This window comes from Protopterus annectens, chromosome 2.part0, assembly GCF_019279795.1.
Source record: "Protopterus annectens isolate FY-2018-M chromosome 2.part0, PAN1.0, whole genome shotgun sequence".
Lineage (NCBI taxonomy): Eukaryota > Metazoa > Chordata > Ceratodontiformes > Protopteridae > Protopterus > Protopterus annectens.
In genome coordinates, this window is record NC_056728.1 from 631,240,893 (window position 1) to 631,267,241 (window position 26,349).

A 26,349-nucleotide genomic window follows, 5' to 3' on the forward strand; every position below is an offset into this window, starting at 1 on the left:
TTCATGTCTTTGAAAGGAGGGGGTAAACTGGAGCACTCTGAGGAAACCCAGACAATCCATGAGGACATGCCAATGCCACACAGAAGGTACCGCAGCCAGAGAATTGAACTGGGGAACCTCTTATTGGGAGGAGACGATGCTAACTGCTGTACTACTGTGTAACACGTCATGTGTGTTAAGTAACTACTTTAAAACCTGTTCTTCATAGAGTTGCTAATTGAGAATGTTGTGGAAAAGATGGGTAAATAGGTGAAATTCCTGCAGTAATTTTCAATGTTGCAGCTTATTTTACATTCTCCTAATATGTTTCCCCGTCCATTTTTATAGCATCACTGAGAAAAAGATATGGAGGGAGGACCATAGTCCCTTTTATGAACATTGATAGAATTGGAGATGTGATGGGAATGGGGGTAGTTGAAAGCAGTTCAGTGGGATCTCCTTGGGAACTGTTCGTGTCTGCTGTCAACTCGCATTGAGGTGTCTGTATATTCTGATCATTGAACCTGCTCTAATAGTCATGAAGATTAAATGTTATCTTGAATAAATTCATGTATTAAGCAGTCCAGGGAATCACAGTCTCTGCATGAAATGGACTCTTTTTTTTGAGCCGTAAATTTTCGTACATGACAGCTGTCTAGTATTTTCCATTCAGCAGATGTATTTAAGCACATTGTCACTTTCACTTTTCCATGTTTTACTCTTTCAGATAACAAGCATTCACAGTAGTCGAGCTATAGATGTACAGCTGTTGGATTCTGGGGCAGTAGCTTCTGTGAAGGTGTCCGATGTCAGAGAAATTCCATTCCTGTTCCTTCGTGAACTGATTGAAATACCACCACAGGTACTTGACATTGGATGGATATTTGCGGAGATGGTTATAAAGTTAAAACTAAAAACTAAATTGTTCCCATTTGGAATATTTAGATACTAACTTGACCTTTAAGTCAGACACTTTAAAAGTCTTTTGACTGTCATAACTAAATTGCACTATAATTTTTATGAAAAGCATTATCCCCTGACCAGGTAATTGAAGTGTAAAAACTGTGTGTGACATGCCAAACTGAGTAAGAATTAGTAGATGTAGACCTTATTGATGTTTTTTTAAAAAAAAAACGAGTGTTATGTATTGGAGGTGATTTTTACTTGGATACTCTGGCAAAAATTGGAATCTGATGTTATGTTTTTCATTCATTCCTTAATGATTGGGTTTTCAGATCTCACCTCATCTGCATTTCCAGCCTTAAGATCCCCTTACTCACAATCCCCTCCAAACCCCACATTACCTCAGATCGTGTTTGCCGCTGTTACCATTTTGATATGGTTGACATGGCTTAGGTTTTGGAGCTCTGTAAAAGCTAAACTTTTTGCAGTTGCATTTGGGTCTCGTACCTTCTTTTAATTTTTTTATTTTACCTCATACTCGGGTTGCATTTCTTCTACCATTTTTGGTACTTCTCATCTTATTTAGTGATGATAATTTTACCATTGTTGACATCTTACTTCATTTGCTCATTTTGATTGTTTTCTCCTTTTAGTGTGTTGTGAATGATGGCTAATTAAACCTATCAGTTTTAAAAATGTATGTCGTGTGGATATAAAATTCCTAATTCTGAGTATATGTACTGTTTGGGAGGTAATCATTTAGATTCTGGAAGAGACATTTGCTCTGCTTTCACTCACAGAGCTTTAGTAGAGTGTAGAAGTAAGTGGGTGCTAAGGCTCATCTTCCTTTTTCTTTAGCTTCTACTTCTGGAGTGTCCCCATCGACGAAGAAGTCCGTGGACAAGCCTAAAGAGGATAAGGGGGGGGGGAATCTATGATCAAGGAACAAAGTAAACAATCCCCTGACAAACTCTCATCCTTCGTCTCAAGCTCCCAATATTCAAAAAATGTCAGATCCAGCCACTGCACCAGGACCAGTCTCTGTCATCCACCAGGATGACTCCTCATTGAGATTGTCAGCTTTCTCAGGAGCTGATGCCTTCCAGACTCCATTCACCCTTTCTTCAGGACACTCGTCAGAAAGCCTCCAGACTCCCCATTATTCAGTTCCTCCTACTGATCTACTAGGAGGTTTTCTGAAACAGATTTGGACAGGATGATGGTTTCTCAGGACCCAAATTCATTTGAGTTCTTCACCTCCAGTTCTCACTGGACCTGTGAGCATTGGACTAGCCCAGACCCCTTCAGCTACTCCTACTCTGATCTGTCTCCTGTTTCAGACTTGTCTGACTTGAGACTCCGAGGACTGCCTATGTTGTATCCAAAGTTATGAGCTTTGGCAACTCCAGCATTATCTCTGACCCAAATGATACTGTTGGAGTCTGAGGGGTCTTGGTGCTATAGCTTCGGTACTGGAACCAGACATAGGGGCTCAACTCAGAGACTTTCAAAGCTGTTCCTTCCCCCCGGGCCTCAGAGTTGGATGGCTCTGCTCCTACTACCTCTTCTAATGCAGAAGTTGAGGGATTTCCTGGGCCACCCTAGTCAGTTGGCTTCAGCTCTTGCAGGGAGTGATCTTGGGATACACTTTGGATTCTGTCTTTGAGACAGTGGAGACATCCTTTTCCATATCAGGAGATAAAGTATCCTTGCCCCCTTGAGTCCTTTTCCAACTCAGCTGCCTGAGTCCTGACCCTACTCATTCTGTACCATCCAGGACAGCCAATCCAAAGTTTTTTTGAGCTAGTCCTCAGTCTGGAATGTTCCCTAGACCCCCCCCCCCCCCCGCCCTTGGAAGCTCTTTGGAAGCGTACGTGCAAAAGGAGGCACATTGACTTCCACTGGAATCATTAACAGAAGACACCAAATTTGATGAAGGGGAGGTATCCCCCAGATGACCCCTTGAGTATGTCTTTGTTCAGAGAGATTCTCAAGCTTTTGAGAAAATTGGTTGGTCTTCCGAAGCCACTTCCCAAGAGGAGTCCGTGTTCCTTGTAGCGTTTGATATTGTCTCAGTTTCTTCCTGGGTGGCTCCTCTGGTGGATAACATGGCAGATCTCATTTCTTATTGAGCATGGAAGGATTTGGATGTGTCAGAGCCAATTCTCAAAAGACCGGATAAGTACCTAGTAGAACCTCATGACCGTGCCCACTGGAGTAAGGATCCCCTGATTGATACTGTGGTGGTGGTGGTGGTGGTGGCAGCCACTAAGACGGACGTCTCCAAAGAGTCCAACTGCTTATCCCTGTAACTGAGAGTCTAGGGCCTTGGACAAATAAAGGAAGCGAGTTTGCATCAGTGACCTTTGCCTTGCAGTCGCTGAACCTTACCAAATTCCAGAGGGACATGACTAAAGAACTTTCCAATTCTTTCTCCAGGTCCATGTCTGCTGACAATAAGAAAACTATATCTTCACAGCTGGCAACACTCCATTCCGTTTTGAATGCCTCCATTCATCTGATCTCCCATGCAAAAATGGCTTTTCTAGAGCAGAGGGTTCAGGCATTATGGTTTGGCAGCATGTCTGGATGCGCCTATGCAGTTTGGCAGAGCCTTTCAAGACGTCATTCATCAATGTTCCCTTGGATGGATCGACCCTTTTCAGACAAAAGATTAAGGAAATGCTCTGCAGGAATGAACAACATGGGAAAACTCAGCTGTAGGAGTACATTTTTCTATCCCCCAAAGGACCATTTCAAAGAATCAGAAAGGGGGAAGAAAAATGTGTTCCAAACATCCCAGAGGTTTTTCTCTGATTCCTTGGTGACAGATCTCACTGAGGCAGGGTAGGTAACTCTTAACAATAGACATTCTCCCAGAGGCAGGGAAGGCCCACAGAACTAAGGCTTCAGGGTCCCTTCTCTGAGAATCCTTACCAACACTCCTAAAGGGTTGCCCGACTGCTGCATTCTGAAGGCAGCATGGGATGTTTTTATGTCTGCACCCGGCAGCCTGTGTGTCCATCCCCAAAGATGTTTGGGTGCAGAGGATTATTACCAGAGGCCAAATACATTCCATTTTCCCACCCTCCTCTACAAATAAAACAAAGTTACTCAATGTGCCACACTATCACAAAAAAGGCACAGCCTTAGAAATACAAAAACTGCTATCAAAAATGGTCATCGAGGAGATCCCACCAAACCAGCAAGAGTTTAGAACTTATTTGAAATTCTTTTTGGTGACAATGAAAGGGGACCTCAGGCCAACCTTGGACCCACATCATTTGAACCCTTTTGTGAAATACTTTTTTTTTTTTGACATTTTTGTGAAGAGTTCTGAATGGTCACGGTTCACTCCATTCTTCCACTGTTGCAGAAGGACGACGTGTACTATCACCTCAAAATGGACAGGTGGTCCAGGAGGTTTCTTGACTTCAGTTGGGTGCCAGCCATTTTAATTTCAGAGTCCTTCCTTTTGGTCTTAACATAGCCACCACCCCCTCCCACGTTCAAATGCATGGCTGTGGTGGTGACTCACTTAAGATTGCTTGGATTCCTGGTGTTTTCTTACCTTGACGACTGACTCCTCACTGCCCCCACTGAGCATCTTCTGATTCATGCCGGGGTTACTTACTTTATCTTTGCATCCAACAGGGCATACGGTCAATTACAGTAAGTCTCACCTTTGTCCCACATAAGTCTTGGAGTTCATAGGTGCTGACTTAAGACACATTCTTCCAGATAGCAGGGCTGCCACAGTCAAGACACTCTGCCTTATAGAATCAAGCTCCAGCTGACTTATCTTTGCAACCCCCCCCCCCCCCCCCGCCAGATTAAATTTACAACTCGTAGGATTAGTGGCTGCCTCAATAATACTGGTTCCATTAATGAGATTTCATATGAGAGAACACCATTGGACTTTAGCAGTACAACAGTTGATGAGATGACAACCCATGAATTTTTTAACATGCATCACCAATGTGTGCAAGAAATTTGTAGCATGGTGTGTACAAGCACCAGAGGTACAACAGGTCCATCTCCTTTTCTTACCTTTACCAAAGGCCACAGTGACCACAGATGCTACCCTAATGGAGTGGAGGTTACCACTTGGGGAAGGGGGTTCAAGGCATGTGGTCCCTCTCAGAGGCTAATTTTCACATCACTGTCCTGTAGGTGAGAGCAATCCTAGTGTTGCAGGCACTCCCAAGATTTTCTCCGTCCGGGGTGACTGCCATACAGACAACATGTCAGTAGTCTGGTACATCAACAGACAAGGGTAACCCGATCCTACCCCCGATTCAAGAAGCAGTGTGTGATCTCATCCAACTGCTTTCTGATGGGAGTGCACATACTGGGGAAGTCCAGCATCTTGAAGAAACAGAATCCACACTGACTTCAGGAAGTATAATTCACCATTTATTCTGGTACCTTGGCCTTTCGCCTTCAAGCAGTGATTCAAATAAAAAACTCACCTTCTTATATACAAAGTATTTTGGCATGACCAAGAATTACTATAGGAAGTAGAAGGGAACTGAGCAAGCTAGAATGCAGAATGATTTTAAGTAATCATACGCTGTATCCTAGAGGTATGAACTTGGATAGGAATATAACTTTATAGGTTATAAAATCTTTTTAGGTTATAAGTATATATTTCATCATAGTATTTATGCTAAGTATGGTATTTATGCTTTAATGGTCTTTTTGCATATGTATTTTGATAGCAATGCAAATAGTATAGGTTTTGTGTTTTTACTTAACACTCTTTTTGAATTAACAGGTATAAATATAAGATCTATTTATGTTTTATTAGGATAGCATTTAAAACATTTTTCAGCAATGATGGTTTTGGAATATGTCTTTTTAAACATTATTTATGCTGAGTATGATGGCTGTTTTTAATACTTTTGTATTTAAAGTTGCATTACTATACATTTCTAGTTTATGTAATATCAGACGTTCTTCGTGTTTCACTGTTGCAGTCATCACACTTGGATTATATTTGCCTGCAGGTAGCCCTCAGTTGGCCCGAATACCGCAGTCTTGGGATTTCTGCGTCGGATGCTGTCGCCTCTTCCATGACATCAGGTCATCAGGGGTATAAAACATGCATCACCTGTTTAGGCCCAGACCACAACGTCCCTTGCTGTCGGTTTTGTGCCTTGTTTAACGCCAGAACTATTCATCATCGGGCCATCTTTGTTGCAAAATTCTTTTGCTGTCGTTCTCTGTATTCCGAAATGGCTTCGGTAAGCCATCCGAATACTGATCTTCCAAAAAAATCTAAGGATAAAGACAGAGACGGACCACATAGGTCCAAAATGGATGATGCTTCCGTTAAGCTTGTCGCCAGTCTACCGGTACTCAGTGAGGCATATTCGCAGCCCCTGATACCCACTTCTACAGATTCGCAGGCCTCTACTGAGACCCATTTGGAGTCCGGTATACCGCGAGATGCTCTTCGATAATGGAACCTGCGGATCTCTCTGCCTTGGATGGGTCCAGAGCCTCTGTGCAGGCACTGGATTTTGAGGGTGTATTCTGACCTTACGATGTTCATATTAAACAGAGTACTTCGTTTCAGACTAAAAAGACAGAGTTTCTCAGGCCCAGAGTTCGCACTATGTCTAGAAAACCGACGACTAAAGCTCATGCTCAACCTCCCATGCCACAGAAACAAATGCTTAGAAAGGCTGAAGACCTTATAACTCTAATTAGGGGAAGCCAGCCTTCCCCCTCTATAAGACAAAGAATTGATTTCCCTTCTGATTCAACAGACCATGAGTCCGATGACTCTGATCCCTCTGATTATCAGGACATATCCTTATCTACCTATGAGGATTCCGATACAGAGGATTCCATTCCCTCTGCCTCCCCTCCATAGAACTTTTCTTTTGGTGAAACCTTGCATACCTTAAGAGAGCATTTCTGCTGGGAATGCCAGGACTACCCACAGTCCAAAAAGAGACTCAGAGAATTTTTAGACTTGCCTCAGCAAAGGCCTCTAGCTATACCTCCTGTCCTGGATATTGTAGATGTTTTCATGGAATCCAGTCTTACTCCTGATACTTTACCACCAGCTCCTAGAAAGCCTGACAGGTACTACAGGGTACCTGACATTCACAAATTTCTCTTTAAGAATCCCACTGCGGATACAGAGACCATTTCGCAGGGACCTAAAGGTATTAAGGCTACTACAGCCAAAACTCCTACCCCTTTGGACAGGGATTTGAGGGCTTTAGACAGATGGGGCAAGAAGGTATATACCTCTGCAACTCATGCCATCAGGGATTTAAATTGCCAGATGTCCTTCATGGATGCATCTGCAGTCATAACAACTGGGTTGTCCTGTCGCCAGGCAGCCCTTCAGTCGGCCGGATTCCAAAGTCCGGGTCCGCTTCGCTGATGTCGCACTTCACCCGACGTCATCTCTGTTGGTCGGGTATAAAGGCATCAGCCGACGCCATTTTCCCCAGTCTTTCTTGCGGCGCTCAAGCAGAAGCTGTTCGCAAGTGCCGGTCGGTCGGATCCAGAGATTACTTCTACCGAATACTACCAAGACTTCTAAAGCTAAGTACCTGGGGACTCTTTCTTGCCTCAGCCGATGTCAGAAAAAGTTAATAATTGTTTAACCTGTGGGAAACAAATACCTCATAAAGATTTCCACTCTTATTGTCTGCCTTGTTTAGGCCCAGCCCACGACGTAGCAGCCTGTTCGCCTGTGCTTCCTTCAACCGGCGAACGCTTAGGCGCCGGTCGGAGTTTGCTGAACAGTTTTTCGGTTCTGATTTTGCGACATTATGCCGCCGGATCCTCCGACTACCCAATCTACCAAAAACGCAAAGATAAAGACCGACACTCGTCCGCGGTTTCGCCGAAACCATGGTTAAGCAAATCAAGAGTGTCTCGGTTTCGCCGAAACCGAGAAAACTGATCAAAGTACAGCTGAATCTATCTCTACAACTGAGGCCCCTGCTACCACCCTTGAATCGGCCTCAGAAATTTTATCCACTACAGTGGTTGCCACTGACTTATCAGACACCATTCCCTTGGATGTCTCTACCCCAGCACGTGGTGCTGCTAGGCCTCCAGCAGCCATGTCCATTAAGGCCTTCGCCAGGGCTAAAGCAGCCAAGACTACTAAAACAGTGCCTGTTAAACCCTACTACCAGGCCCTCCTCTAGTTCTCAAATGCTTACTCTGGCAGAAGATTTAATTTCATTAATTAGAGGATCTCAATCTCACCCAGACAGGGCCTCTCAGCCCCAGAGAAGAGAGACCTAGGGCAGAGCCCCCTGAGCCAGTGTCCTCTGATGATTCTGCCGATGAATCAGACATAACTGACCAGCCAGAGGCTCCTTTCTCCAATTTTGAAGACTCTGATGCTGAAGAATCCATTCCAGCTGCTTCCCCCCCAGAAGAATTCTCCTTTGGGGAAACCTTACATGCCATGTGAGAGCAGTTCCAATGGCAGCAACAGGATTTTTCAGACTCCAGAAAAAGACTTAGGACCTTTCTGCACCTTCCACAGCACAGGCCCTTAGCTATACCTCCTGTTCTTTCTGTGGTGGATGATGCTTTCAATGATGTCTGCTCCGACCAGATTCTTTACCTCCAGCCCCTGCCAAACCAGACAGATTTTACAGGGTGCCAGACACTCATCACCACCTTTACAAGGCCCCACTTGCAGACCCGAAACTATATCCCAGGGTCCCAAGGCAGTAGCCACCATAGCTAAAACCCTATTCCTTCTGAAAGGGAAGCAAGGTCATTAGACAGATGGGGCAAAAGGTCTACACTTCAGCTACTCTCTCAGCTAGAGCTTTAAACTGTCAGTTTCACATGATACAATACCAAGAGTTTATGCTTGATCAGTTAATTAAAAAGCTAACCACTGATGAATCTCTTGATAAGAAATATGTATTAGAAATGGTAAATAACATACAACAGGTTAGTAACCATTCCTTAAAATGTGGCTATGATGCACTGGAGGCTTCATTTAGATCAGCCATGACTGGCACAGTGATAAGAAGGCATGCTTGGCTAAAGGAGCAAGCTTTACCGGATCATGTTAAAGCTAAGCTGCTAGATGCTCCTATGGATAAGACAAGTTTGTTTGGTACACCTGCCCAGCAGGTTATGAAGAAAATGGAAGAAAAGGCAAAATCTGTTCAAACGGTTAAAGATTTCTTGCAGGTTCAACCCCCCAGGTTTAGCAGGAACTGGCCTGCCAAAAATTGGTCCTTTCCTGACTCCACAAGATCTCAAAGGGCAGGAATAGACGTTCCAGAGGCAGAAACCAATCCAGAGGAGGTGCCTACAGAGGACGACAGTGGCAAGGTAACAACAGAGGCACAGACACCACCTCTGCCACTACATCAACACAGCCACAGTGACTTAACCCTAAATCCGCCTACCAGGGAACAAATAGCAGCTCCTCTAGGCGGAAAGTTAACCTTATTTTCAAAGAACTGGCACTATATAACAAAAGACAAGTGGATTTTACAAACCATAGATCAAGGTTACCGGTTCCACTTCCACACTTTACCAGTCAAAAGAGGAATGCCAAATCTACCTCCAAATCAAAAAACAGAGGCTCTACATCAGATAATGCAGTTAGCAAAAATGAGAGCTGTGGAAAGAGTGCCAACAGCAGAGCAAGGAAAGGGGTTCTACTCCAGATTATTCCTAGTTCCAAGAAAGGAAAAAGGTTGGAGACCAATTCTGGACCTGTCCACCTTAAATACTTACATCATTGTCCCAAAATTCAAAATGCTGACCCTACAGCAACTTCTTCCCATGTTGGGCAAGGAGTGTTGGCTGGTAACTCTAGATCTCAAGGAGGCATACCTGCACGTCCCCATTCGACCAATCTGCAGAAGATACCTCAGATTTCTTGCAGGATCAGAGCACTATCAATTCTCAGCATTGCCCTTTGGCTTATCTACTGCGCCCAGAGTATTCACAAAATGCCTGGCATCAGTAATCGCCCATTGCAGACTACAGGGAATTCAAATTTACCCATACCTGGACGACTGCCTGCTACAAGGGGACAACAAAAGCAAGCTGACAACAGATATACAAAGGGTCATTTACTTGCTACAAGCACTGGGATACACAGTCAATTTACAAAAGTCAAGGCTGATACCATCCCAAACAAGGACCTTCTTGCTGAATTGGACACAGTAAAACAAATGGCATTCCTAACTACAGAAAAACAAACAGAACTCCCTCTTTACTTCTTGGCACTAACAAAACTGAACAAGTTAACAGCAAGAAAAGTACTGCAGGCCTTGGGCTTCATGGCATCATGCATAATCTTGGTCCCACTTGCCAGACTACATATGAGAAAACTACAGTGGTACCTAAAGAATTTATGGTCCCAACACAGACACAGCCTAGAAACAGAAATCCCACTAATTCCATGCTTAAAACAGGAGTTCCTATGGTGGGCTCAGGCATGCCAGTCAAACCCAGGGCTACCCTTTCGCAGATGTCAAGCAAGCCAGACCATCACAACAGACGCTTCAGACCTAGGATGTGGGGCCCACATGCTGGACAAATGCGTGCAAGGATTGTGGACACAGGATCAACTTCACCTGCACATCAACCTAAAAGAAATGCTGGCAGTAAAACTGGCAATCCAAAAGTTCAGACCATTTCTCAGAGGGCCAGTTGATGATAAGGACAGACAACACCACAGTCATGTGGTACATCAACAAACAGGGAGGCACTCATTCATACCTCCTATGCAGAATGACTTTGGAGCTGTGGACCCTGGCACTCAGCTACAACATCCAGTTACAGGCAATATTTGTACCGGAAAAGAGAATACTCTAGCAGACATATTAAGCAGAACCACATCGGATGCCCACGAATGGAAGCTGCACCCGGACATCTTCAAGACCATCTCAAAGAAATGGGGAATGCCTCAGATAGACCTATTCGCATCACCTCTCAATCACCAGCTCAAAAATTCTGCACAAGGACATTCCACCCACTAGCATGGAAAGTGGATTCGCTCTCCTTCAGCTGGAAAGGCCTAACAGCATATGCATTCCCACCTCTTCCCTTGATACACAAGGTATTACTAAAAATCAAGGAAGAACGTCCAAGGATAATCCTGATAGCTCCAAACTGGCCAAGACAACACTGGTACCCACTGCTGAGGAGCATGTCTCGAACAATATGTGGCCAATACCCTGATGCCTTTGATGTTAACTCAGAACAACTACAACATCATGCATCCAAACCTAAAACGTTGCAACTGACTGCATGGAACATCACATAGCAGCAGCTAATCCAGAACTTTCCCAAAGAGTTAAAGACATTATTCTTGAAGCTCGCAGACCTTCAACAAGAAGAAACTATGCTGGAAAATGGAAGAGGTTTGTCAGTTGGAGTACTGAAAGAGGAAAAGATGTGTCAAACGTAGATATGCCTAACATTCTGGAGTATCTGGCCGAACTTCTTCATTCAGGCCTGTCCTACTCCTCCATCAAGATACATGCATCAGCTATTTCAGCAGAATACAGCTTTGATCCACCTGTTTTTTCGCACCCTTTGCTCAGGCAGTTCCTCAGAGGAATCAAGAATGTAAAACCTCCAAGGAAACCACCTTTACCAGCTTGGGACTTAAACTTTGTGCTAGAAAAGTTGACACTATCACCCTTTGAACCAGCAGCAACAGCAGACCTACAACACCTGTCATGGAAAACTGCTTTCCTACTGGCAATTACTTCAGCAAGGAGGGTTTCAGAACTACAGGCCTTAATGGCAGTGCAACCCTTCCTAATCTTCCACCAAGATAGAGTGTCCATGAGGACTAATCCTACATTTATGCCTAAGGTGGTATCCAGAGTGTCTTTAAACCAGGCAATCCACCTACCTACCTTCTTTCCCAACCCACAAAACAGAGGGAAAGAATACTGCATACTTTGGATGTACATAGACAGCTACGCTACTACTTGGACAGAACAAAAGTAGCAGAAAGACTGACCAACTTTTGTAGCCTATGCAACAGGAAGGGAAGGAAAAGCTATTTCCAAACAGACAATCTCCAAATGGATAGGAAATTGCATACGATTCTGTTACTCCTTCCATGGAAAACCAATTCCACAGAACATAAGACCTCATTCTACAAGGGCAACAGCCACTACCACAGCCTTCTTATGAGGAGTGGCAACCAAAGACATTATTGAGGCGGCTACTTGGACCTCCGTGCATACATTTGCCAAGCATTATAATTTGCCTCTATATTCCAGATCCCGAGCAGGGTTTGCCACTGCTGTACTGCAAGGGATCCTAAACACACCATAATCTAGTTTTATCCTCCTCCCTAGTTGGCTATGGTATTCTACCCAGTTGTTATGACTGCAGATGCATCCATGAAGGACATAGTACAGTTTTGTACCTACCATAAATGTAGATGTCCGAACTGGATAGCATCTGCAGTCAGGATTACCTCCCTCCTTCCCTCTGTGGTACTCCTAGGGTGTTTACCCTCCTAATAGCTAGCTGGTGGGGAGTCTTTTATGGTGTATTTGTTGGTATATATGTACATACATGCTAATTTTTGTGTTTACCTCTATCTTTTTGGAAACATTGGCATCTATCCAAATTTTAGCCTTCAAGAGGGCTACTGGCATCTGGGGCAAGAAACACTGGGGAAAATGGCGCCGGATGCCTTTATACCCGAAGACCAACAGAGATGACGTCGGGTGAAGTGCGACATCAGCCGAAGCCGGACCCGGACTTTGGAATCTGGCCGACTGAAGGGCTGCCTGACGACAGGACAACCCAGTTGTTATGACTGCAGATGCTATCCAGTTCGGACATCTACATTTATGGTAGGTACAAAACTGTACTTTTCACATGTTGAAGTACCAACAACATATTATGGAACTAATTAAACAAAAAATGTTGTTGCTTCCAGATTTTGCAGAAAATAAAGATTTACAAGAGTTAATGCATTCTGAATACCCAGTCAGTAAACATACTCTGCAGTGTGGTTTTGATGCCTTAGAAGCATCTTGCAGGGCTGCTGTCACTGGTTCTGTACTGAGAAGGCATGGCTGGCTGAAGGAACAAATGATGCCAGACCATGTCAAAGTGAAATTACTAGATGCTTCGTTAAACCAGGACTGTTTGTTTAGCACAAAAGCAGAAGAGGTTCTTAAAAAGATGGAGGAAAAACCTAAATCTATGCGAAATGTTAAAGATTTCTACAGGTACAGCCACCTAGATTCAGTAGGCATTGTTCTTCAAAAAACTGGTCTTTTCCAGTCCCTACCAGGTGATCTCAGCCCAAACGCAAAGGCAACAGACCACCAAGGCTACAGTCTCGGGGTACACAGAGATCTAAACAATGGAGTGTTCCCCCCTCAAAAACAGGGAATGGTAAGCCATCCCCATATGGAAAAATTTCACAATGACTTGTCTGTCATCCTTCCCAGCCATGCCCGAGTACTTGCACCCCTAGGAGGAAATTTCGCCCTGCATGCAAAAAACTGGATGTCCATTACCCAGGACCGATGGGTCCTAAACATTGTATCCCAGGGATACAGATTCTACTTCCACTCACTGCCAACCCCAAGCGGGTTGCCAGACCTTCCTCCATACCATTGGGCAGAGGCTCAAAAACAAGTACTTTCTCTTCTCAGTATCAGGGCTACAACAGCCGCTTCCTATGCTTGCCAAGGACTCCTGGTTAGTCACCCTAGACCTAAAAGAAGCTTATCTGCACATCCCCATAAGGGAATCTTGCAGGAAATATCTACAATGATGTTCTTCGTTTTCCATTGCTGCAGTCCTTACTATTGGGTATAGTCCGCATCCAGTCGGCCCGAATACCAGAGTATAAGGCTGACGTCGGTCAGGGCGCATTAGACTGACGTCAGTACGTCAGGGTACTATCGCATGACCGGCGCCATATCCTCAGTCTTTTTTGCCGCGTTGTCCGATGCAGAAGCAGTTTTGCGAGTGCAGGTTGGCGTTCTGAAATATTTCCGAAACCGGAGTTTCAGACCGAATCAGAGTTGGCTAAGTACCCGTTGGAACATTTTGGTTTTTCTTGCCTCAGTATTTAACCGGATGTCAGAAAAAGTGAATAACTGTATTTCTTGTGGGAAACAGATACCTCATAGGGATTACCATACATTGTGTATACCTTGTTTAGGGCCTGAGCACGACGTTGTTGGTTGCCGTTCTTGTGCTAGGTTTAACAAACGCACTATTAAGAGGAGGTTAGACTGTGCCAGATTAGTGTTTGGGAAGCGTTGCAATTATAAAATGCCGCCGGATGCTCCGCCCGCCCAAGAAGCGTAAGGACAAAACAGCGAAGCCTAGGGTTGATGAACCGGCAGTCCCGGACGTCGGTTCTTTAGGGGGCTCAGTGGAGCCGGAGGTTTTGCCTGGAGTTTCTATGGAGTCTCAGGCAGAAACTTTACTGTTACAGGATGTACCCTCTCAGGAGGCGGGCCAGGCTGAGGGGGCTTCTCAAGTAACTATTCTTCCCTCTCTTCCCAAAGTAGTTAGAGCCTCTCCTTCTGTTGCCAAAGCTTCTTTTAGAGGAAGGCCAAGTTCAGTTTCAGTAGGGGCTTCTCCTAGCCTTTCGGGTTCTGTACCTAAGAAACATATGCTTAAAATGGCAGAAGATTTGATTACTATGATTAGAGGTTCTATGGGCCCTCCTGATAAGAGGCCTAGGGTGGAACCAGAGTTTGACAGTTTTGAACAGGGTTCAGGGGCTTCTGAGTCTTCTGCGGAAGATTTGCAGGAGTATCCTCATTATTCTGATTCTGATGTGGATGATGCCACTCCTTGCTTCTCCTCCTGAGGATTTTTCATTTTCAGAGACTCTGCATTCCATGAGGGAGCACTTTAAATGGGAAGGCCAGGATTACTCTGATTCCAGGAAGAGGCTTAGGGAATTCTTGTTTTACCCCAGCATAGGCCCTTAGCTATACCTCCTGTGTTGACTGTGGTGGAAGATGTTTTGCAGAGGCTTCCTGAACCCTGATTCCTTGCCTCCTGCTCCTGTTAAACCTGATAGGTACTATAGGGTGCCGAAGCTCATAAGTATTTGTTTAAGAGTCCTAGGGCGACCCAGAAACTGTTTCTCAGGGGCCTAAAGGTGTTAAAGCCTCTGTGGTTAAAAATCCTGTTCCCACTGACAAAGAGGCAAGGGCGTTAGATAGGTGGGGTAAGAAAGTGTATACTTCTTCCACTCTAGCCATGAGAGCATTGAATTGTCAGTTTCACATGCTGAAATATCAAAATTATCTCCTTTCACAATTAAAATCTAAGGTGGATGCTTTGGCGGAAGGTATTGATTGTAAAGAATTGCTGGATTTAGTTTATGTGTCTGAACAAGTGGGCAAGCATTCTTTGCAATGTGGTTTTGATGCTGTGCAGGCCTCCTCGAGGGTGGCTGCCACTAGTTCTGTTCTTCGCAGGCATGCCTGGTTGAGGGATCAAAATTTGGCTGAGCATGTTAAGACAAGGATTTTGGATGCTCCTTTACAGTCTGATGTGTTGTTTGGTTCACCTGTGGAAGCAGTTTTGAAGAAAATGGAGGACAAAGCTAAGTCTATGCAAACTGTTAAAGATTTTTTGCAGGTACAGCCACCAAAGTTTAGTAGAAATTGGCCTGCTAAGGGGTGGACGTATCCTACTTATGATTCCCAGTCTAGGGGTAGGTCTAGACGTGGTAGGGGCAGGGCCCAAGGTTCTTTTAGGCCTAGAACAGGGAGTTCACCTGCTCAGACTTCTGGTGAGGGCAGGGGTCAGTCCTTTCGTAAACAGACCCAATGACCTGCCTTTTCAGCTGCCAGTAGATTCTCGTCGGGCAGCTCCTTTGGAAGGACGACTGTCTCTTTTCAAAGAAAATTGGGATTTAATTACTCAGGACATCATTCACCACAGTTACAGATTTTATTTCCATACAATGCCCCCTTTCACAGGCATGCCAGACGTTCCTCCTCCACAAAGAAAGGAGGCTCACAAGCAAGTTTCTCAGTTACTCCAAATGGGGGCCATTCAGCCAGTCCCTGTATCAGAAAGGGGCCTAGGATTTTATTCTCGCATGTTCCTAGTACCACAGAAGGGGTACACGTGGAGACCAATTTTGGATTTATCTCTCCTCAACACTTATCTGGACATTCCCAAGTTCAAGATGTTGACGTTACAACAGCTTTTACCCCTGCTGGGCAAAGATCACTGGATGGTAACTTTAGATCTCAAGGAAGCTTACCTTCATGTGCCTATCAGGCTAAGTTACAGGAAGTATCTGCGGTTTCGAGCTGGAGATTCTCATTATCAGTTCTCTGCATTGCCCTTTGGCTTATCTACTGCGCCCAGAGTATTCACAAAGGTTCTGGCTCCAGTGATAGCTTACTTCAGGCTACAAGAAAAGGAAGACCTTCTACAGCATCTGGAATATGTTATAGCAGTGCTAAGATGCCTAGGGTATTCTGTGAACGAAATAAAGTCCAGTCTAGTACCCTCTCAAGTCATGTACTTTCTGGGTGTGAGACTGCATACAGCAGCCCAGATGGCCTTTTTAACCCCGGACAAACAAAAGAGTCTATCACTTTACTTCCATCAACTATCTCATCAGTCCGTGCTGACTGCAGAGACAGTCCTTCAAGCATTAGGGTTCATGGCATCTTGTATTCTGGTGCTTCCCAATGCCAAACTGCATATGAGGAAGTTACCATGGTATCTCAAAAATGTATGGACACAGCACTGCCAGGATATAGACACAGTCATTCAAATAAAACCTTGCCTTCAAAGAGAAAATTGTGGTGGGCTCAGGAATGTCACCTAAACAAGGGACTCTCTGTGACCCAGCCAGAGGCGAGTCAGATTTTACCGACAGATGCCTCGGACATTGCTTGGGGAGCTCATCTAAATGGAAAGTGGATACAAGACAAGTGGCCTGCCAGACTACAGCATCTACATATCAACATGAAGGAGATGTTAGCAGTCCAGTTCGCATTACTGGCTTTCAAGGAGTTACTTCTTCCAGGGCAGGTGTTGATTCTAACAGACAACACAACTGTCATGTGGTACTTCAACAAACAAGAGGGAACACATTCTTATCCTCTATGCAGGCAAGCAATGATTTTATGGGAGACTGCCACGCTTGCACCTAACTCTTCAGGCAAGGTTTCTGCCAGGAGCACAGCACTCCTTAGCAGATGTGTTAAGCAGACAAATCATGGATCCCCACAAGTGGAAACTGGATCTTCATGTATTTCAGAAATTGACAGTGTCATGGGGAACTCCAGACATAGATCTGTTCGCTTCTCCACTAAACCACCAGCTGCCACAGTTTTGCACAAAGGGGTTTCATCACACAGCTTGGAAAGTGGATGCTCTGTCTTTCAGTTGGACGAACCTTCATGTGTATGCCTTTCCACCTCTGCCTCTTCTTCCAAAGGTACTGTTAAAGGTCAGACAGGACAGGCCAAGGATGATTTTGATAGCTCCAGATTGGCCTCGCAACACTGGTACCCTCTACTACGGAGTCTGGTAAAGAAGCCTCCATGGCCTTTACCTTTGATTCCACATCTGTTATCCCAGCAGGACGGTTATCTGCTCCATGTCAAGCTTCACTCTCTTCATCTGACAGCCTGGCATATTCTGTGTTGAAACACAGCAAGTCTCAACTTCCTCAACAAGTTTTAAATGTGATTATGGAAGCTAGAAGACCTAGTACAAGGAAAGTGTACGCAGCTAAATGGAAGAGATTTTTCTTTTGGTGTAAAGCAAAGAATTTGGAGATTTCTGAGCCTAATTTGAGTATGGCTCTTCAATATCTTACTGAGTTACTGGACAAGGGTCTGTCCTTCTCTTCCATTAAGATTCATGCTGCAGCAATCTCAGCTCACTATGATTGTGACCCACCATTGTTTTCGCATCCTTTGTTCAAGCAGTTTCTTAGAGGGCAAAAATATAAGACCCCCGAGAGCTCCTACTCCTGCTTGGGATCTCAATTTTGTGTTGGAAAAACTTACTCTACAACCTTTTGAGCCTGCGGCTACTGCTGAATTGAAATATTTGTCATGGAAGACTGCTTTTTTGTTGGCTATTACTTCTGCAAGACGGGTGTCTGAGTTGCAGGCCCTTATGGCAGTCGAGCCCTTTTTGATTTTCCATAAGGATAGGTTATCATTACGTACTAATCCTTCCTTTATGCCTAAAGTGGTTTCTAGTGTGGCTTTAAACCAAACTATTCATTTGCCTACTTTTATGCAGACCCCAAAATAAAGGGAACAGAATTTGCATACTTTAGATGTGCACAGGCAATTGCGTTATTACTTAAGCAGGACTAAGGATTTTAGGCAGTCTCAGCAGTTGTTTGTTTCTTTTGCTTTGAGTTCACAGGGCAAGCCTGTGTCAAAACAAACTATTTCTAGGTGGATTGGCTTTTGCATTGCATTTTGTTATTCCCATCATGGCAAGGAGATTCCTGCTGGGATTAGGCCTCATTCCACTAGGGCTACTGCCACTTCAACGGCATTTCTACGGGGGGTGGCAACTAAGGATATTTTGGAAGCAGCTACTTGGAGTTCAGTGCATACTTTCTCTAAGCATTATCACCTTCCTATCTACTCTAAGTCTAGGGGCTGGTTTTGCCACAGCTGTTTTGCGGCATGTTGTCAGCTCCTGCTTCTTTATGATTTGCCAGCCTCCCTTACCTCTGCTTTGGGATTCTACCCAATAGTAAGGACTGCAGCAATGGAAACGAAGAACATAGTACAGTTTTGTACCTACCATAAATGTAGATGTTCGAGGATTCCATTGCTGCAGTCCAATTTACCTCCCTCCTTCCCCTCTGTGTTTAGGGGTGGTTGTGTAGGTGAGTTTACCTGCTTATATTTTTGTATATATTGTTCATGTTTTGGTGCAGGTATTTTGGGCCTTGTCTTTTAGGGTCTTCTGACATCTGGGGCAAGAAAAGACTGAGGATATGACGCCGGTCATGCGCATTAGTACCCTGACGTACTGACGTCAGTCTAATGCGCCCTGACCGACGTCAGCCTTATACTCTGGTATTCGGGCCGACTGGATGCGGACTATACCCAATAGTAAGGACTGCAGCAATGGAATCCTCGAACATCTACATTTATGGTAGGTACAAAACTGTACTTTCATCGTGCATACAGCTGCAGTCATAACAGATGGGTTCTCCTGCCGTCAGGCGGGTCCTTGGTCAGCCGAATTCCAAAGTCTAGGTCCGGCGTCGGTTGTCGTCGCTTCTTCCCTGACGTCAGTGCGACAGGGGTATAAAAGAACCAGCTGACGACATTTTCTTCAGTCTTTCTTGCCGCGCGGTGCCCGAAGCAGAAGCAGTTCGCAAGCGCCGGTCGGCCAGCTCCTGAAATTACGAAAACCACCTACCACCTTTCTCAATGCTTTTTTACCATGACACTACCTTCACTACAAAGGATGTCTTGCCTTCTCTACTCTTTTCTAGTAGATAATAGAATTTTAAGTTTGAATGTCTTTTCTTTGTTTGCCTGCCAATTATCTTTTCTTCTCCAAATTGTTTAATTTAACGTTGAATCATGTGCACATTATGTATTAAACTCGTAGAGTGTAGTATTGTAAACTTATTTATCTCTTCATATTATTCTTTTCTGTATTATGTAACTATTTGTCTCTATGTGGAGCTTTTCTCCCCGGGCCTCTGCTGAAAATGGAAATATATCCAGTTAGACTAGCCCGGTTAACAAATGTAAAATAAATAAATAAAAATAAAAATTTTGAAACCGAAGTCTTCTTGAAAGCTAAGTACCCCTTTGGGGAAACTTTTCTTGCCTCAGACCGATGTCAGACAAAGTTAATAATTGTATTTCATGTGGGAAGCAAATACTGCATAAGGATTTCCATTCCCTCTGTATACCTTGTTTAGGCCCAGACCACGACGTCTCGGTCTGTCGCTTTTGTGCTACATTCAACAAACGCACCATTAAGCGTCTGGTGGAGTTCGCCCAGCATTATTTTGGAAAAACATTTTAACTATATTATGTCGTCGGATACTCCGACTCCAGTTTTGTCTAAAAAACGCAAAGATAAGGACCGACACACGAGGTCCGTGGCCTCTACTGACACCACGCCAAAGCCGAATACACGTGGTCCGGTTCTCAGCGAGGCGCCTACGCAGCCCCTGACTAATGACGACACTTCATTGGCAGTGTCTCCTGTGCCCGAGGTTGCAGGCTCCTCGGCCCACACCCCGACTACAGATACCGAAGCCACTCTTGGCGTTGAACCTCAAAATGTGGACAGGTCTACCTCCACGCAAGGTGTCTTCAGACCTTCCTCTTCTTTCTTCATCAAGGCTTTCACTAAGTCTAAAGCAGCCATGCACTCTAAGAGACAAGCTACACAGGGCCCATCTCCAGGCCCCATGCCTAAAAAGCAGATGCTTAAAATGGCTGAGGATTTAGTTACTCTTATCAGGGGTTCTCAACCCCACGGACAAAGGCCCAGAGTGGAGGAAGAATCCCTCCTCTGATCAGGGCTCCATTATTTCAGAGCACTCTGATGATCAGGAACATTCTTACTCCCCTTTTGAAGACTCTGATGCGGAGGAGTCCATTCCTTCTGTATCCCCCCCAGAGGATTACTCGTTTGGGGAAACTTTGCATACTTTAAGGGAACACTTCCACTGGGAAGGCCAAGATTATTCAGATTCCAAGAAAAGGCTTAGGGAATTTCTCTTACTACCTCAGCACAGGCCTCTGGCTATACCTCCTGTCTTGGACATCCTAGATGATGTTTACTCGGAGGCCTGCCTTAACCCGGGCTCTCTGCCTCCAGCCCCAGTTAAGCCTGACAGGTACTACAGGGTTCCTGACTCACACCAATTTCTATACAAAAGCCATGCTGCTGTCCCAGAAACCATCTCACAGGGCCCCAAGGGAATTAAGGCCTCCACTGCTAAAAATCCTTTACCTTCCGAGAGAGATTCTAGATCCTTAGAAAGGTGGGGAAAAAAGGTATATACCTCGGCTACCTTAACCATGAGGGCCTTAAACTGTCAGTTCCATATGCTAAAGTACCAACAGTTTTTGTTATCACAATTGAAAAGTAAAATGTCACAACCTGAACAACCAGACTTGAAGGAGTTGCAGGATTTGATGCATAGTGCAGAACAAGTGGGTAAGCATACTTTACAATGTGGTTTTGATGCACTAGAGGCCTCATGTAGAGCTGCTGTTACAGGATCAGTCATACGTAGACATGCCTGGCTCAAGGAACAAACCTTGCCTGATCATGTCAAAGCTAAATTACTAGATGCCCCTCTTCAAAAGGATGTATTATTTGGTGCTAATGCTGAGGAGGTATTAAGGAAAATGGAGGAAAAGGCTAAATTAATGCAAACAGTGAAAGATTTTCTACAGGTACAACCCCCACGTTTCAGTAGAAATTGGCCTTCCAAAAATTGGTCCTTTCCAGCCACGGACAGACCCCAAAGAGGCAGATACAGGCCCGAGGGCAGAGGACAATCCCAAGGATTGTTTAGAGGCAGACAATGGCAAGCTCCTACACAAAGAGGTGGTGAGGATAACTCGCAATCATTCAGAAAGCAAGCCCAATGACTTTCCCCTTTGCATGCCAAACAAGACTCAAATGGCAGCTCCCTTAGGAGGAAAGCTGGCATTATTTTCAAAGAATTGGCATATTGTCACAAAAGACAAATGGATCCTGGACATTATAAACAGAGGCTACAGATTCCATTTTCACAGCCTTCCAAAAATGAGAGGCATGCCAAACCTGCCACACAATCAAAGGGCAGAGGCACAAAGGCAAATTACAGGTATCATAGACATGAAAGCTATTCAAGAGGTACCTACGCACGAACAAGGTCAAGGTTTTTATTCCAGGCTATTCCTGGTACCAAGGAAGGGAAAAGATTGGAGACCTGTTTTGGACCTGTCCATCCTAAACACATTTCTACTCGTACCAAAATTCAAGATGCTCACTCTACAGCAACTTCTTCCCATGCTGGGCAAGGAGTCTTGGCTGGTAACATTGGACCTCAAGGTGGCATACCTGCATGTCCCAATCAGACAAAATTGCAGAAGATACCTCAGATTCCTTGCAGGTTCAACCCATTATCAATTCTCTGCTTTGGCTTATCTACTGCGCCCAGAGTATTCACGAAATGCCTGGCATCAGTAATTGCCTACTGCAGACTTCAAGGGATACAAATATACCCTTATTTGGATGACTGCCTGATGCAAGCGGACAGCAAGCACATTCTTCTGAAACATCTGGCTTATGTAATAATGTTGTTGAGCTCTCTGGGATACACAGTCAACAAAAAGAAATCAAGGCTAATACCCTCTCGGAAGATAATTTTCCTGGGTGCCAACTTGGACACAAACACCCAGATGGCCTACCTCACGCCAGAGAAGCAGGGGCATCTAACTCAATACTTCAGAGCACTAGCAAATTGCACCAGGCTGACTGCAAGGAAAATCCTGCAGGCTCTGGGATTCATGGCATCTTGTATCTTACTAATCCCATGTGCAAAGCTGCATATGAGGAAACTTCAATGGTACCTGAAAAACATATGGTCTCAACACAGCCACAGTTTGGAAACAATAATACCACTAATTCCATGTTTGCAAAAGGAATTTCTGTGGTGGGCTCAAGCATGCCAAACAAACACAGGTCTTCCATTCAGCAAGCCTCAAGCAAATCAAGTCATCACAACAGACGCCTCGGACTACGCCTGGGGCGACATGACAGATCGGTGCATTCAGGGCAAATGGTCCCAAAAAGAAAAGCACCTTCACATCAATCAAAAGGAAATACTAGCAGTAATAAATGCTATTATAGCTTTCAAGGACCTTCTGCAACCAGGTCAACTATTGATAAGAACGGACAACACCACAGTTATGTGGTACATAAACAGGGAGGAACACATTCATACCCCCTATGCAGACTGGCCATGTCACTTTGGAACATGGCCATGGACTTACACATCGAACTACAAGCGCAGTACTTGCCAGGCAAGGAAAACACACTGGCAGACAACCTAAGCAGAAATATGACAGATCCACACGAATGGAAGTTGCATCCAAAAGTTTTTACAGAAATAATCCAAGCATGGGGAAGGCCAGACATAGATCTCTTTGCCTCCCACAAAAAATCACCAATTGGCAAAATTCTGCTCAAGGATTTTCCATCCAAGGGCCTGGAGAGTGGACGCTCTCTCTTTCAGTTGGACATCAATGACAGTTTATGCCTTCCCACCTCTTCCTCTGCTGCCCAAAGTTCTATTAAAAACCAGAGCAGACAAACCAAAGATGATTCTCATTGCTCCCGACTGGCCAAGACAACACTGGTACCCACTCCTGAGGAGCCTGACGCATTCCCCACCATGGACCCTGCCTCTAATGCCTCTTCTCCTGACTCAGCACAGCTTCAAAACTCTTCACAGTCAGCTAAAAACACTCAATCTAGCCGCATGGAAGATTCCTTAGCATCACAGCAGACCCTACTCTCCAAGGAGGTGCAGGATGTCATTTTGGAGGCCAGAAGGCCGTCAACTAGAAAAGCTTACTCTGCAAAATGGAAACGGTTTTGTGTCTGGAATGAGAAAAAGTGCCAGGATCCTGGAAAACTGAATTTACCTCAAATACTACAGTATTTAGCTGAGCTGCTAAACAGTGGACTTTCATTCTCCTCCATCAAAATCCATGCCTCAGCCATTTCTGCAGAATACAACACTGATCCACCCTTATTCTCTCACCCTCTCTTAAGACAGTTCCTCAGAGGGGCTAAGAATCTAAGACCCCCATTTCATTCTGGAAAAACTGACCTTGCCTCCCTTTGAGCCAGCTGCCTCATCAGATTTGCAGTATTTGTCCTGGAAAACAGCTTTCCTTCTGGCTATTACCTCAGCTCGTAGAGTTTCGGAACTACAAGCTCTCATGGCTGTGCAGCCTTTTATCATCTTCCATCAGGACAGAGTTTCCTTACAAACCAACCCGTCCTTTATGCCTAAAGTGGTATCCAGGGTAGCTTTGAATCAGGACATACACTTACCTACCTTTTATCCTAATCCTCAAAACAAAGGGGAGAGATTACTACATTCCTTGGACATCCACAGACAACTACGTAATTATCTGGACAGAACAAAGCCTTTCAGAAAATCAGAACAGCTCTTTGTGTCCTATGCTGTAGGAGCTCAAGGAAAGATTACTACATTCCTTGGACATCCACAGACAACTACGTAATTATCTGGACAGAACAAAGCCTTTCAGAAAATCAGAACAGCTCTTTGTGTCCTATGCTGTAGGAGGTCAAGGAAAGCCAATTTCGAAACAGACAATCTCAAAATGGATAGCCCTCTGCATACGCTTTTGCTATTCTTTTCATGGCAAAATTGTACCTGCAGGCATCAGATCTCATTCCACAAGGGCCACAGCTACCTCTGCAGCTTTCCTCAGAGGAGTTCCTACCAAAGATATTTTGGAAGCAGCCACTTGGAGTTCTGTGCATACCTTCTCCAAGCACTACCACCTACCATTATACTCCAAAACTAGAGCAGGCTTTGCCACTGCAGTCTTGCAGGGCATCCTGGCTCCTCCTAGTTCCACCTAGTGCCTAGGACCCGCCTGACGGGAGGAGAACCCATCTGTTATGACTGCAGCTGTATTAGCACTCGAACATCTACATTTATGGTAGGTACAAAACTGTACTTTTTATGGCAGGCTCTATGCACTATCAGTTCTCTGCACTTCCCTTTGGCTTATCTACTGCGCCTAGGGTGTTCACAAAGTGCCTAGCTTTAGCCATTGCATACTGCAGGCAGAGAAAAATTCAAATTTATCCATACTTGGACGATTGCCTGATTCATACAGACAGTCAGGAATTGCTACTTCAGCACCTGGGATTTGTAAAGAGACTTCTAACTTCTCTGGGGTACACCATCAGTGACAGGAAATCACATGTGGTGCCCAGCCAAAATATTTTATTCCTGGGAGCAAGCTTGAACACAACTTCCCAGATGGCATTCCTTACTCCAGAAAAGCATGTTTATTTGACAGACTACTTAAAACTAATCGCCACCAGAACCCAGCTATCTGCAAGAAAAATACTGCGAACCCTAGGGTTCATGGCCTCATGCATTCTACTAATTCCATATGCAAGACTGCATATGAGGAAACTTCAGTGGTACTTAAAAAGTCTCTGGTGCCAACATTCTCTGGACCTGGAAACAGTTATTCCTGTCATTTGTTGTGTAAGGGCAGGGTTCCTTTGGTGGGCAGAGGCTTACAACCACAAGGGACTCCCTTTCACTCAACCCCTCGCTGCCCAAACCCTGACAACAGATGCATCAGACTATGCATGGGGGGGGGGCTCACATGGTTGAGAAATGCATTCAAGGCAAATGGAGCCCAGGACAAATTCACCTACATATCAATCAAAAAGAAATGTTAGCTGTACAGAATGCTCTGACAGCCTTCAAATACCTTATCCTTCCAGGACAACTCTTGATAGAGACAACACAGCATTTATGTGGTACATAAGCAGGGGGAACACATTCCTACCCACTCTGATGGTTAGCTCTGGCCCTGTGGAACACAGCCTTGAGCAACCAAGTGCACCTGCAAGCTCAGTTCCTGCCAAGCAAACAAAATTCACTGGCAGACGACTTAAGCAGAAATCTTCTGGACCCACATGAGTGGAAAATGGAACCAAACTCATTCAAACTTCTAACCCACAGGTGGAGGACACCAGAGGTGGACCTTTTTGCCGCCCCCCCCCCCCCAAAACCATCAGTTGAGCAAATTTTGCACCAGAAATCCCCACAGCCAAGCATGGAAAGTGGATGCCCTATCCTTTACATGGAAAAACCTCTCAGTTTATGCCTTTCCCCCTCTGCCCCTCCTCTCAAAAGTACTACTCAAGATCAAACATGACAAACCAAGGACAATCTTTATTGCACTGGACTGGCACCGCCAGCACTGGTACCCACTCCTATGTAGTCTGGCAGTAGTGCCACCCTGGCACCTACATCAGACCCCCCTCCCTGCTGTCCCAGCAGGAGGGACAGATTTTGCATCCTCAGCTGCAAACCCTGAACCTTGCAGCCTGGCTCATTCCCTGAATACACCACCAGCAACCCTCAGCAAGCAGGTGCTGGACATCATCCTTGAGGCTAGAAGGCCTAGTACTAGGAAATCCTATTCAGAAAAATGGAAACGATACTGTTCTTGGAGCCAATCTTAAGGAAAGGACACAGCTGGGCCCACCTTACCTCAAATCCTAGATTACCTAGCAGAGCTGCTCCACAAAGGCCTATTTTTCTCTTCTATTAAGATTCATGCCTCGGCCATCTCAGCTCATTATAATACTGAGCCACCTCTCTTTTCTCACCCTCTGGTCAAACAGTTCCTGAGAGGAGCTAACAATGTAAGACCCCTGAGGACAGCTCCC

General features: G+C 44.9%; 1 protein-coding gene across 1 annotated transcript in view; it reads left to right on the forward strand.

Annotated features, from left to right (window-relative positions):
* TDRD7 (tudor domain containing 7) overlaps positions 1-26,349 on the forward strand; it is a 1,553,655-nt gene that overhangs the window by 794,256 nt on the left and 733,050 nt on the right. Inside the window, exon 7 of the mRNA XM_044060339.1 lies at positions 707-841. Within this exon, the coding sequence (XP_043916274.1) occupies positions 707-841 (135 nt within the window). The remainder of the gene's footprint in view (positions 1-706; positions 842-26,349) is intronic.